Here is a 12,651-nt window from a genome sequence, read left to right on the forward strand (position 1 = left end):
GACTGAAAAATAAGTATTTTATATTTTCAGCCCTTTTTGCTTAGGACAACTCAAGAGATGCCAACTGTCTAAGAGATATTTGAGTCTATCCTGGTATCACTTATCTGAAGGATCTGGACTTTGTTTTCAAAGCTGTGCTTTAATTGCAGGTCCCTGTATTGAGACTGCATCTAGGGAGAAGGAACAGTCAGCTTCCTATGTGCAGGGTTTGTTTGGGTGACTCAGTGGTCACACAGAAAGACCTAGGTTAATCATGAGACTTAAAGGCTAAGAGTATGATTACAAAATCCTGGATTGCAGACCACAGCAAAAGAGCCAGGCAGAAAATGCGCACTGTGACCCCTGTTCACCCATCCACCAAGAGGGTGGGATAGATAGGAATTTTACTTGGGAATTCCTCAAATAGAAGCAAACTTGAAGTCACAACAAAAATCACAACTTGACAAGGGACTCAAAGGACAAAATACCCATACTGTTGGGCAAAGCTAAGAAGAAATTCCAATTCTGCTGTCATAGCTATTGAGGCGCCTGCTTTGTAAGCTAGCTGACCTGGAATGGAAATCCTACAGCTCACCTCAGGGCATCCACCAAAAGGCATTTCCAGACTGCTCCTTCCTAACTCAATAGCAGTCAAGGTAACACATTCAGATAAACCAAACACATTGCTCCTCATGTTTGCCATTTATGTGAACTGTCCCCATAGGTACGGGCTTCTCTTAACATCTGCTTTTCACGCCTAGATATAGAGTTTAAAGACCTGAGGCAAATCTGTTTGCAAAGGGATTAAGAAAAGTAGGCAAATATCTTTTTTTAGGCTGCTTGACAGCTTAAGAAAATTTCAATTACAGCTGCACAGCACTGTTTCCTTGGAAACCATACCTATTCACGGATGTTTATAAGAATACAATGGAGATTACCTTTCACACAGACTTGTGACATGGAAGGACACAGTAGAACAGCTTGGCCAGAGGGCTCTTCCTCAGGACCAGAGGGAAGCATAACCAAATGCAAGTCCTTTTCAGTCAGTTCTTTCACATGGCTGACACTGGTAGGAGGTGGTAAATCTTCACCATTTAAATACAAATGATTTTAAGTGGCCATTTAGTAGACTTTGAGAGAAAGACTCAGCCCAGCCTTGCCAAAGGGGAGAGGGCAAACAAACACACCAGTTTGTTAACTGGAGCTCTAGTCTGCTTATTTTTAGGGACGTTTTCCAACAGCCAGAGCCAGCATGGAGGATGCTAAGGACATAAGTGCCATAAAGTGCTGTCTCAATAAACCACTTTGAAACTTGACATAGAGCACTGACTGCTCTTCCAGGGCTCCTGAGTTCAATTCCCAGCAACCACATGGTAGTTCACAATTATCTGTAATGGCATACAATGCCCTCTTCTGGTATCTGAAGACAGTGTACTCACATACATAAAACAAATAAATCTTTAAAAAAATAATGAAATTTAAAAAGCAATTTTTGATGGTTGGTTTTAATGTCGACTTGCCACAAAGTGTAATCACCTGGGTAGGGAAACAACTCAGAAGCTGTTCTGATTCCCTTGACTGATGTGAGCAGATGTACCCCACCTGTGGGCGGAGGCGCCCCACCTGTGGGCAGCACCCTTCTGCTCACTTTGCCCTCCTTCCTGCCACTGAGCTGATCTGTCCTGTTGCTGTGTCTGATTCCTTCACTGATATTGGAACTAGGGTCCCTCACTGACTAAGGATGTGTGGAGTGAGTGACCTTTCTGGTGTGACACAGCCACCGTGGGACTCTTCCGATTACTGAGACACTGGCCTCAAGAGCTGGTCATCTACCAGGCTTTCAGACTCTCGGGAATAAGAACTGTTGTTACTATTTCACAAATTCTTTACATATCCCATCCATCTCTCTTTGTGTGTTTGTGTCTGTCTCTGTCTCCCTCTCCCCCTCTCCCCTTCTCTGTCTCTCTCTCTTTCTGTCTCTCTCTGTGTCTCTCTCTGTCTCTCCTCACTCCTCTCTGTCTCTCCTCACTCCTCTCTGTCTCTCCTCCCCTCTCCACTCTCTCTCCATGCTCTCTCTCTCTCCCCTCTCTCTCCCTCTCCCCATCCCCCCCCCCTCTCTCTCCTGGCCCTGCTCCAAAGATCCCCACCACATAAACCTTTGTTCAGAGTGTAATGCTGGGGCTCAGTCTGAGCTGCTTCTCTCCTGTGCCTCGACTCTGGGGACCACCAGGCTTTGGACAGAGACCCTCTGAACCATAATGTTTCTGAGGCCCATGCAGTGGAGAGATGGTGACACTTGTGTCTATCTAGATCCATGGCCCAGGTTGCCTGACTCACAGGGGTATAATATTCCAACTTAATAGCTGACCCTCTGACCTATACACAGCAGGTAAGAGAACATCTTCAGAGGAAAAGACTGTCCTCTTTAGGATCTTTCCCTATGGTGGTTTGAATGTGTTTGGCCCAGGGAATGGCACTATTAGGAGGTGTGGCCTTGTTGGAGTAGGTATGGTTGTGGTGGAGTAGGTGTGGCCTTGGTGGAGGAAGTGTGGTAAGAGCCTCTAGTCTGGCCTGGAAGCCAGTCTCCTCCTAGCAGCCTTCAGATGAAGATGCAAAACTCTCAGCTCCTCCTGCCCCATGCCTGCTTGGACACTGCCATGCTCTCACCTTGACGATAATGGACTGAACCTCTGAACCTGTAAGCCAGCTCCAATTAAATGTTGTCTTTATACGAGTTGCCTTGGTCATGGTGTCTGTTCACAGCAGTAAACCCTAAGACACTCTGCAAGCCTCACCATACACTAAAACATTCCTTCTCATTGGTAGCAAAAGTTGGGAGGAAAAACTTGCTATCTTTAGTGTTTAAAAGAAATGAATGTGTTGAAGTCCTGTTTTAAAAAGTACCCCCCACTTCTTCCACCCATTTCCCTATTTATAGCTCTGTAATAGCTGAGAAGGCAATTGGTTCCACCCTAAGTCTTCACAGGGTAATGGGCTTCCCTAATCACTCCATTACCACTGCTTTATCCCCCTCCCCAGTGTGAGTTCTGCACACACCCCAGTAGCTGTCAGGTGGGAGTCCTCCAGTTCACACCACTTAATTACTCTCGACAAGCTGATAATTTCTTATCAGATAAGCCACACAAAGGATAAAAGCCAACAGTTTCTCATAAAATAAGTACCTGAGATAAAATTATGAGTTTACACAACGATTTGAGAATTAGAGAGTAAAATTTATCTTAAAAGAATGGGTATTACATTATTAAATGTATGTCCTGGGGTCTTAAAGGTTTTGAGGTCTTCATTGTTCTATTTTTGGTATGCATTTAAAATCTAAGCCCCAGAGGAGTGCTACTACCATAAAAGTTTTTTTTTATTTTTTTATTTTTTAAAATGAGAGTGACTTAGTAAACAGGAATGTGTAAGTATTCACAGCAACAGATGTGCCAGGCACCAGGCCACACAAGGGGAGCTTGCAGCTTTCCAAAAATACAGCACAGAGTATTTGCCCTGCAATTTGGTAACTCTACAACTGTTGTGTATCCCACTGTGTTATCAATTTCATTCATAAAGTGATAGCAAACTACCAAGATTTATTTAAGAAAGGAAAAACGTGTGTGTGTCCGTGTGGAAGGATAACCCCAAAAACAGTGACGTATTCCAAGTAGGAGGATATGCAAGGTTTGCATATTCCTTAAAAAGACGTACCAGTGTGCTGTACCACAGATTAGGCATCTGTCAGAAGATGGCTCACAGACTAGAGGGGGCTTGTGTATAACTCTGTGATATTTGATTTTTGTGGCTGAGTTTCTAATAAAAACCAGTATGTTTAATCCAAAACAGCATCATGTGCAGAAAAGACCACGGCCACCATTCTTAACAATGCCTGCCTTGCAGACCAAGTCTTGACTGATGTCTGGCAACTTAGATTTCAGGCGGTTTTCAACATTCCCTGACATGGTTCACTGTGTGAATAATATCGTTCACAGTGAACATCTGCTTTTCTTAGCCTGGGAGTTTAGTCCACACTAGGTGCTTAGTTCATGAGACCAAACCAAGGGGACCCGTGGAACCACTCACTGGCAAACATTTTGCTAAACTTCTCTGGAGCAATTGGGCACACCCGGGGTGAGTTCACTGGGAGAGCAGTGTAGGAGGCTTACCTAATTGTCTCCTAATTGTACCCCCCCCCCTTCATATACGTCTCCTTTGCTTGTTTTGCATCCTTACACTGTAGTAACTGCTACCCTACCACATCCAACCGCTGCAGGTCTTCCTAGCAAACTTCTGGCCCCGAGGCCCCCAACACACTCTGTTCTATAAAACCTTCCCAGTCACATGGAGCCTTCTGCATTTGTACATAGTCACTAACTATATTTTTCCCTAGACTAAGATTCCAGGAATTGTCTATATGTGTCTATATATTTTCTTATATACATATTCAATTAATTGTACAATAAAAATTAAGTGGCAAAAACTGCTCAGGTAATAATAATCCTTGCCTTGTCGGATAGTTTTTCTTATGAGTTTAGGTTATGATGTCTCAAATTAAGATACTCAAAGTCAAAACTGCAGAACTAAACTGTATTTAGGTAAATCATAGCTTTATCAAGACGACTGAGGCTCTCAGCCTCAAGGTCACCTCTTGGACTCCCAGGCAACATGGGACAGAGTGGTACAGGACCAACATCCCATGCCCGCTTTTGTCAAAAATGGAAAAACTCCTTAGAACTGCCACAGACTTGAGGTGTAAGACAGTAATCTGACGCTGAGCTCCAAAACAGCATACATGCTTGTGCCAGCTGACTGTCTCAGTGTTAGCTCCCGGCCGGCTATTCTGAGATGACAACAGTGGCTGCTGCTGACTGGGTCCCTCCCTCCCCACATCCCATGTTGGGCCCTGCTGGGAAAGGGATGGCTTTGAACACATGGGTCGAGGCTGTGGTTGTACTTTCTCCACCATTACATTTCCCTCTATTGTGGTCACAATTTTAAAGCTTATCACAAAGAGAAATTATTCTGTCATTTCCCCAGTGTTATCAGGGCCCTGCAGTAAGTTTGGTGCCACATGGTCTGGGAGAAAGGCCCCTAAATCCTGCAGAGTCCTCCTGGGTCCTCCTGAAAGGCGGAGGCTGGCAGGCGCCATCTGCATCTGCACCAGCTGTTGGGATGCAGGTGCTCTGGCCTCTCCTGGCTGTGCCCCCTCCCCTCAGACTTCCTGTCCCTTCATGCTATCTAGCTGCAGACTCTCTCCGAGTCTCTGTTCCCTTCATATTCTCAGAGCAGATCCGTATCAGCCTAGCCAGGGACAATAAGAATGTAGCTTTGCTCATCTCTGAATGCAAATACGGGTTTAGGCTGGTGACTCACAGGCAAGCGCTTACGGTGGGGGTGCAGATGGACATGCTATCTGCATTTCTGAGAAAGGAGCAGATGAAATTTTAGAGACAACAAATATTCCAAAATAGATCCAGATGTCTGAGAAATCTCACTTTTTACTCCCCTGATACCTATTCTTGGTTGTCAATTTGACTACATCTGAAATTAAATCAAACCAAAGCACGTAGATACACCACCTTCAAGGGATTTTTCTTGATTGGATCATTTGAGACGGGAAGATCCACCTTCAATCTGGGCCACGCCTTCTGGTGGCAGCCAGGGTAAAGGTCGTGGAAGAAGGAAGCCCTTGCCCTGAGCCTGCTTGTCCCCTCTCGGTGGCAAGTCCATTTCCTCGCTAGGCCGATCTCCTGGGAGACAGCCATTGGCAGATGAGTCGGACCACAGCCTGCAAGCCATGCTATAATAAAATAGTGCAGGTAGTCCTTCTACAAATCCTGCATACAATTACCTGCAGATTTTGCCCTTCAGATGGCTGAATAGAGGTGAAGCACATACACGAGGCTTACAGATGTTCAAATAGTCTAGATATGCAAGCAGGACATGCAGAGAGGTGACTTGAACATCAGGAGACCTTTCACCACAGCTTACACCTATGCCTCCTCTTGGTTGTCATTTCCAATATCCACTTATGGTGTCTTTCCTAGTTTTCTCTCTAGGAATAGAGACACACCTCCCTGCTTTCTTCCCTCTACCAAGTGTAACCAACAAACCCTATGGCTCTGCCTTCCTGTGCTCCACAGTGGGGCTCACAACAGCATTCCCACCCCTGATCTGTCGGTGTGTTTCATTTTTTCTTCAGTCTCATTTAGCCCCAGCTGCCCTAGAACTTGTTATGTAGCTCAGGCTATGCAGAGATCCTCCTACCTCTACCTCCAGGGTGCTGGAATAGCAGGCAGGCACGATCATCCCTGGCTCCTGTGTATTTATTTTTTATGGGGCTGGGGATTGAACCAGAGCCCTGTGCAAGTATTCTAACATGACTAAGCAAGTATTTCCCCACTTCACCACCCCATTCCCAGTTTTGTTTTATTTTGTTCTTTTTTCTTACCTTGCTGGCCTTCAGGATGTTGATCTGTTCTTCATACACTGTATCCCTGTTTTTCTCCAGAAAACCATCTGAAAGGTACTCCACCTGGGGGCACGGCAATGAAAAGAAAACGTGAGTGCGCCAGGGGCTCTGGCAGCCTCCTCATCTCGCCCACAGGATTTGGTAAAAGAGCTAAGAAAACAGGGGTTACATATATACATATTTTCTGACTAAGATTCATCTCTCCCATCACTCCTCATTCCACTCCAACCAGTTAGGATTCTCATCACAGTTACAGCCAATGTCCACGGTGCTTATAACAGCCATAGTTAAAACATGGTTTTGCCTCATCAGCTCCGTTTCTGCATTGCCCTATGAGCCAGGTATTATAAGGAGATAAGGAATTGAGGCAAATCTGATATGCAGAGATTTATGCAGAGTCTACTGGGTATTTGTTTGGCAGAAGAAAATGCTGTATTTATAGGGAAATCCCACGAGAGAAGACTTCTTTAGGGTTCTATGAAAACATTTTCTCTGCCATGGCCAAGATATGTTGAATCAGGGTATGCAATTACATGCACACTACCACCTGAGAATTCAATAGAAATCCATTTAGAGAGGTTCAGTGTCTATGTCCATTGCTGGTATCTGTGGGCTACTCCAGAAAGAATCTTAACAGTGCTTGTACCTAGTTTCCCCTCCTCCCTCTGCTCAGGCTCAATGACAGCAGACTCTGCTCTGCTGCTTTCTTCCCAGGAGAGCAGCCCCCAGTTCCTACCTGCCATGCATGTGAAAGGCGGCTGTACCAGTGCAGGCTCCGCCTGTGCCTCCTCTTTGAGAGTCTGCTATACTAGAGTTGGGCCCAGGACAGGGTAGGGAAGAAATCTTCAGAGAAGAACTTCCCTTCAGTCTCAGGTCATTAGAACTCACAAAACCAACTTCCTTAGCCTGGAAACCCTTTATTCTATGTACTGTGGGCCTAAGGTGTGTCTCCCAGGTCAGCAAAGAGGACAGTTACCTTATCTGCAAAGTGGTTGACAATGAAGGCCGTGTTGGACATCCGTGGTTTCTGGAAGTGCTGGCTGTTGGAGTGTCGTTCGTAGAGTTTCTGGGCCCAGTTTTGATCAGTTCCTTTGGGGACCTAGAGAAGCACAAGGCCAGGTAGAGTGTCTCATGAGGCAGAACAAGTCAGTGTAACATCCTGGCAGAGGGTGGGAGTCTGGGTTCAGCTCTCAAGCCAGGACTTGAACTGGATGGTGAGGAGAACAACTCAACCAGGAACTCTTCAGATCCTGCTATGAAAGGTCATTGATTGGCTGTGTTTGGGCTGGCATCCATGGGAGGGCACTGAGACTCAAAGAGCAAGCTCACCAGCAGAAAATGGATGTCCAGGGAAAGGATGAGGGACATCAAGGCCACAGGGCAGAATCCTGAAGACGCTTCTGTCCCCTTCAGGGCCATGCCCCTGCTCACTCAGGAGACTGGCATCTTTAGCCTACATCCCTCCCCTAGTTCATGCATGTTATCGCCCTGGCTCAGGCTGCCCTTTCTTCTGAAGCCATTCCTGGACATTTCTGGTCTTGTGTCTCTCTTTTTTAGAATTCCTAACAATTGAACATACTCATGTAGGCATACCATTACAGCTCACCATCAGCTGCTAGATACTGTTACTACATAGAATAAATCCATAGTCAGAGGACTGTCTCAGCTCTTTCCCCACCTCTCAATGGCCACGTGCTGGGTGATGCTCCACCTGTCCCTGAAATGTAGATCTAGACTTAGAGGTTTCACTATGTGACAATTTCTCTTTTGATGGCTTCCAAAGTAAGCACAAAACTTGCTTCGTTGAGGCCATAGCCCAGACTGCTGACTGCGCTGCGAGGCTACTGTTGCTCCCAGTTTTCTTCATAGAAGCTTCTCTTTGTAGCTAACGGAGTCACAACTGGTCGAGGTGTGGGGACTACATGGCAGTGCAGTGCCCAGCCATAAGTAAGACATGCGTGACACACACAAACATGGGGTTGGAGGTGTGCCTGCACAGAAAACATTCTGGAGGGGAGGGCGGAAGTAATGTAAGTGCCAGAACTCTTGGAGGTGTGCTGTGAAATAGCCACTGGTGTGATATGGTACTGCAGCCACGAACTCACGGAAGCTGTGCTGACCCATGCAAGAGTGAATCCATTATCACGAATGGGGGAGGGACTCAAAAGACTCCACCTCTCACTGAGAGCTGATGATTTGGCTCACTATCACGAATGGGGGAGGGACTCATAAGACTCCACCTCTCACTAGAGTCAACTAACAGTTAATAGGTACTAGGGTGGAGGACTCATTTTCTTCAGTGGTGTATGTAGCCACTGATAAACTGCCCATGTTCCAGTAAAATAGCACACATACACCCCCCCACATACATATTCATACCCAAAGGCACTGAAGTATAGGGGGCTTGTTGGCAGAAGAAGGGTTTCAGAGAGACAGCGGGGAATGAGAGAGGATAATAGTGTGGTGGGGAGAAAAATGACAGAGTCATTGTGCCTGCTGTTGAAATGGTCAGTGATGACAGAGACTCATCCAGGGAGACATCCCTCCTGCTGTTATCCTGACACCCCCTGACAGTCCTCAGTTTCAGTAGCTTCCTGACACTCCTTCATGACTTTACACTGTACCTTCAGATCAGGCTAGATTGGAAGTGACCCTTGCTGTGTCCATGTAAAAAGGGCTTTACTCAGTAAATAAGATATGCTCCAAAAAGGAAAATGCTTACAGATGTGGGAACAAACTTCTTAGACCCTTTGTAAGCAAACTGATTTTTCACAAGATTCAATTTGGCATAACTAGCACCGAATCCCCTGTGCCGTGTGGTATAGGAGATTCAAAGAAAGAAACCCTCTTTCTCGAAGGAGGCTATTAATTGTGTTGGACAGACAATAAAATATATTTAATTCAGCACTTTCTATATATACTCTTTTATACTCGTCTCCGAGAGTTCTGTTTTAGAACTACCAGGTGTGGGTGAAGAAGGAGTCGGCACAGCAGGGCTTGTCAGGACGGGGCAGGCCAGAGCCTGGGAGCAAGAAGGGCCTCGAGGGACTGACCCAACTGGGTCAGACAGAACTACAAAGAGAAGCTCTTCTAAGCAAATGGTGAAGTCTGCTAGCAACCCTTGACAATGCACTTGGACTTCAAGGAGAAAATCCTATGATCCTATGCAGTCTTTAATTGAGAAGGGCAGAAACAATCAGAGGATACCAGTGAGTAGGGTCATGTGTACATGTATTTTCTGACTAAGATCCATCTCTTCTGTCCTCATTCCACTTCAACTGAGATCAGCCAGCCGGGATTCCCAGTTAGGGTTCTCACCACAGTTATAGCCAATGTCCATGGTGCTTATTACAGCTATAGTTTTTTGTTTTTTTTTTTTTTTTTTTTTTTTTTTTTTTTTGGATTTGGTTTTTTCAAGACAGGGTTTCTCTGTATATCCCTGGCTGTCCTGGAACTCACTCTGTAGACCAGGCTGGCCTTGAACTCAGAAATCCGCCTGCCTCTGCCTCCCAGAGTGCTGGGATTACAGGTGTGTGCCACCACTGCCCGGCTACAGCTATAGTTTTAAAAAACAAAACCAAGAGGCTGTGCTTGGGAATGGAAACCTCTCTCTAATGTCCTTGAGTAAGGATTATTTCATCACAAACACTGTCCTTTCTTGGGACAACACCTGGGGCTAAATAAAGCCTGCCCCTAACAGGACAACAGACCAGAGGTGACAGCTTAGGCTGTGACCATTTATTTAACCCTGCTTTTGTCCCTGTCCCCCTGGGCACTGCTACAGTGACGGCTTTCTTGGTTATGTTTATGGTATCTTGTCCCACCCTATATCCCTGTGCCCTCCCACCTGTCCCCTGGAAACACACAAGTCATCCTTGCACCAAAGCAAAGCCGGGCCCCTGACCTGAAGAAGTGCTGTGACCACTAACTACAACCTCCTCCTACCTCTGTTTTCTTTTTTTGTGTTTGTTTTGTTTGTTTGTTTGTTGCTGGTTTTTGAGACAAGGTAGCTCTGGTAGGCCTAAAACTCTCTGTGGAACAGGTTAGCCTTGAACTGACTCTGCCTCCTGAGTATTGAGATTAAAGGAGTATGCCACTATGACCAGTCCTGTAGAATACTTCTGTCCTCTTAAGTGTCACAGAGCCCAGCTGGGCCCAGGATTCTGTGGTCCCATAGTTTTCTAGGGTGTGGTTGCTTCTTGCACACCTGACTATACTGCAGTGCTACTTGGGGCTCAATGCCACCTCAGCAAATACTCATGCAATCAGCAGAACGCCGCCTGATCGAGTCATGCCCCATGCTCCGCTTCCCTCACCCAGGGACGACAGATCTCTCGCACCAATTCACTCTCTCTTTGCCAAGCCCTGTGGATCTGATTCAGAGTGACAGCTGCTGCCGAGGGCAGACCATGTTTCCCTCTTGCGGGCTGAGACTCTGCTCCCAGATGGAAGCAGGGTGCTGACCCACCCTGCAGTCCTCTATTCGGGTAAGGTCCTTGACCTCAGCAACCACACCTGTACCTATATCACTTTCCTTCCTGTTCTGCAGAGGCCCCTTTCTCTCCTTCACAGAGAAACCAGGTTGCCAGACAGAAAGTTAAAACCTGCTGTAGGGGGTGGATATAGTTTCCTCATTGGAAAAGAACTGGACTTGCAGGCGTCTGATCCTGGCCCAACTCTCCACCCCATACCCTATCCTCCAAATTATAAAAGACAATGAGAAATCCCTGCCTGAGTATTGTGAGTCTCCTCATTCTACTCCTGCTCTGCCCCAGGAAGATGACCTCCTCCCGGGGAGGAGGGCAACCCTTCTGGCCAGCATCCCACACACTCCCAGCTCCCTGTCTCCAGGAGATTATAATCCCTTCAAACAGACTCTCCGTCGTTTTATTTCTTCCATTGTTGAGATCCTCTACTGTGCCAGTCTGCCCAAGCTGGCTCCCTCCAGAGCTCAGCTTCCTGAGACCTCTGTGTTTACAGGCAGCCCAGGTAGGGCACCGGAGGGCAGGGGCTCCCAGGTAACTGGCCAGTGTCGCTATAATCATGACTTGATAATCAGGGAAGTGAGTCCATCTGCTCAGCCCTCTTCAGGATCCATGGAACAAAAGATGCACGCTGTCGAGGACAGGTCTCACCTCCTCCACTCCTGCCATGGTTTCTGGGCTTCTAACACCATCTCTTCAGCTTCTGGCAGGGTTTATATCCTAGAATGTAAATGTCCCCGCAGAGAAGTACACACCTATCATATCCTAACAACAAGACTACCTTGTAACCTAAAGAAGAAGGGACAGACATGGAGGTCAGTGGGGTACAGAAAATGCCCAGTCTTACCAAGGCTCAGGGTTGGAGAGGCTGGCATGTGACCTCGTGCCCTCTCCCACCCTAAGATAATCGTCTAGTGCACTGGGTTCAGCAGAAGCTTGTGACTTTCCCCCTGAAGGAACCAAATTGGTTTAATGGTTTGTCTCCTCCCTGACTCCCCCTAGTGCCTGGCGTCCCTCACAATGGAGGACAACTGAGAGGAAACCTTCCAAAGGAAAAGCAGCAGCTGTGGGCTGCTTCCTTCAACATCTCCAGGACTGTCATTTCGCTCTGGCTGCTTCACGCCATTAGCTTGGTCCTCATTTGGCTTCGTGTGCTCTGCACGGAGGTCACAGAACTCAATTCCTCAGTACCACTCCACTATTCCTTCTCAGAGGATCGGAGACAAGGAGGTAAATGACATGTCTGAGGTGGCATCCACAGGTAGCACAGGGGTGCCAGGCTGCCCAGGTGGTCATCAACAGCACAGAAATCCCTCAGTTCTCTCAGAACCATGGTATGGTGGCTCCTAGAAGAGTCTAGAGCAACTCTTCTCACACGCGAGTTGCAAACCCTTTGGAGGTCACATCAGATATTTACATTACGATTCATAACAAGTGAAATTACAGTCATGAAGTAGTGACAACCGGGTCACAGCATCAGGAAGGTTGAGAACCAGTGCTCTAGAGGGATCCCTATGTTTCACATATTGATGTACCATTTTCCAAGCAGCAAAAATATGTCCCTTTAAAGGGCTCATTTGGGTGAGTTTGACAAATGTAGTAGCATCTGTTGTCCCAAAGCCCACAGCTGCCAGACTCTCCTCCACATTATGCACATAGTCCTGATGTCCAGAACAATGTCACCACACAAAATCCGTTCACGTTGCAGACTTTTTCTCT

General features: G+C 46.7%; 1 protein-coding gene across 1 annotated transcript in view; it reads right to left on the reverse strand.

Moving 5' to 3' along the window:
* Myo5b (myosin VB) overlaps positions 1 to 12,651 on the reverse strand; it is a 313,010-nt gene that overhangs the window by 85,729 nt on the left and 214,630 nt on the right. Inside the window, exons 13-14 of the mRNA XM_052155754.1 lie at positions 7,425 to 7,547; positions 6,428 to 6,511 (exon numbers count right to left, since the gene is read on the reverse strand). Coding sequence (XP_052011714.1) covers positions 6,428 to 6,511; positions 7,425 to 7,547 — 207 coding nt within the window. The remainder of the gene's footprint in view (positions 1 to 6,427; positions 6,512 to 7,424; positions 7,548 to 12,651) is intronic.

The sequence above is a fragment of the Apodemus sylvaticus genome, chromosome 13 (genome assembly GCF_947179515.1).
Source record: "Apodemus sylvaticus chromosome 13, mApoSyl1.1, whole genome shotgun sequence".
In the NCBI taxonomy this organism is placed as follows: domain Eukaryota; kingdom Metazoa; phylum Chordata; class Mammalia; order Rodentia; family Muridae; genus Apodemus; species Apodemus sylvaticus.